Here is a 454-nt window from a genome sequence, read left to right on the forward strand (position 1 = left end):
CTAAAGTGTTTCTTGAATCCACAGTCGGAGAACTTCTTCTGAGGGCATCACATGCACCATCAGATCACATTGCTCAGCTTCTTCACTGCCACACAGTATCAGCTGGGGTGGGGGCTCTGATACTTTCTGCAAAACAAATGCATTGGCTCAAGCACCCTCAGGCTTCTCAGCTAGTCTGTCCATCCACTTTTCCCCACAAACCGTTCCTCTCATCCTTCTGGCCACAACTGCCCAGAGACCCAGTGCTCAGGAAACCACAGCCACAAAAGCTCCTGCCTGGACAGTACATTTCAGCTCATGACTTAGGCATACTCCTCCTGAGTGAGCAAGAAAAGAGGCTGCTTTTGATGATTCGTTTCACCTTACCAAGCTGTTGAGAAGCTCAGTGCTGGTACCAGGACACATGGAGCAGTGTTGCCAGTGACACAGCTGTTTTGTTCAGGGAGCAGCTGGT

General features: G+C 50.2%; 1 protein-coding gene across 1 annotated transcript in view; it reads right to left on the reverse strand.

Annotated features, from left to right (window-relative positions):
- IL20RB (interleukin 20 receptor beta) overlaps positions 1-454 on the reverse strand; it is a 13,280-nt gene continuing 12,826 nt past the window's right edge. Inside the window, exon 7 of the mRNA XM_010022304.1 lies at positions 1-126. Within this exon, the coding sequence (XP_010020606.1) occupies positions 1-126 (126 nt within the window). The remainder of the gene's footprint in view (positions 127-454) is intronic.

The sequence above is a fragment of the Nestor notabilis genome, unplaced genomic scaffold, assembly GCF_000696875.1.
Source record: "Nestor notabilis isolate BGI_N333 unplaced genomic scaffold, ASM69687v1 scaffold12959, whole genome shotgun sequence".
NCBI lineage: Eukaryota > Metazoa > Chordata > Aves > Psittaciformes > Psittacidae > Nestor > Nestor notabilis.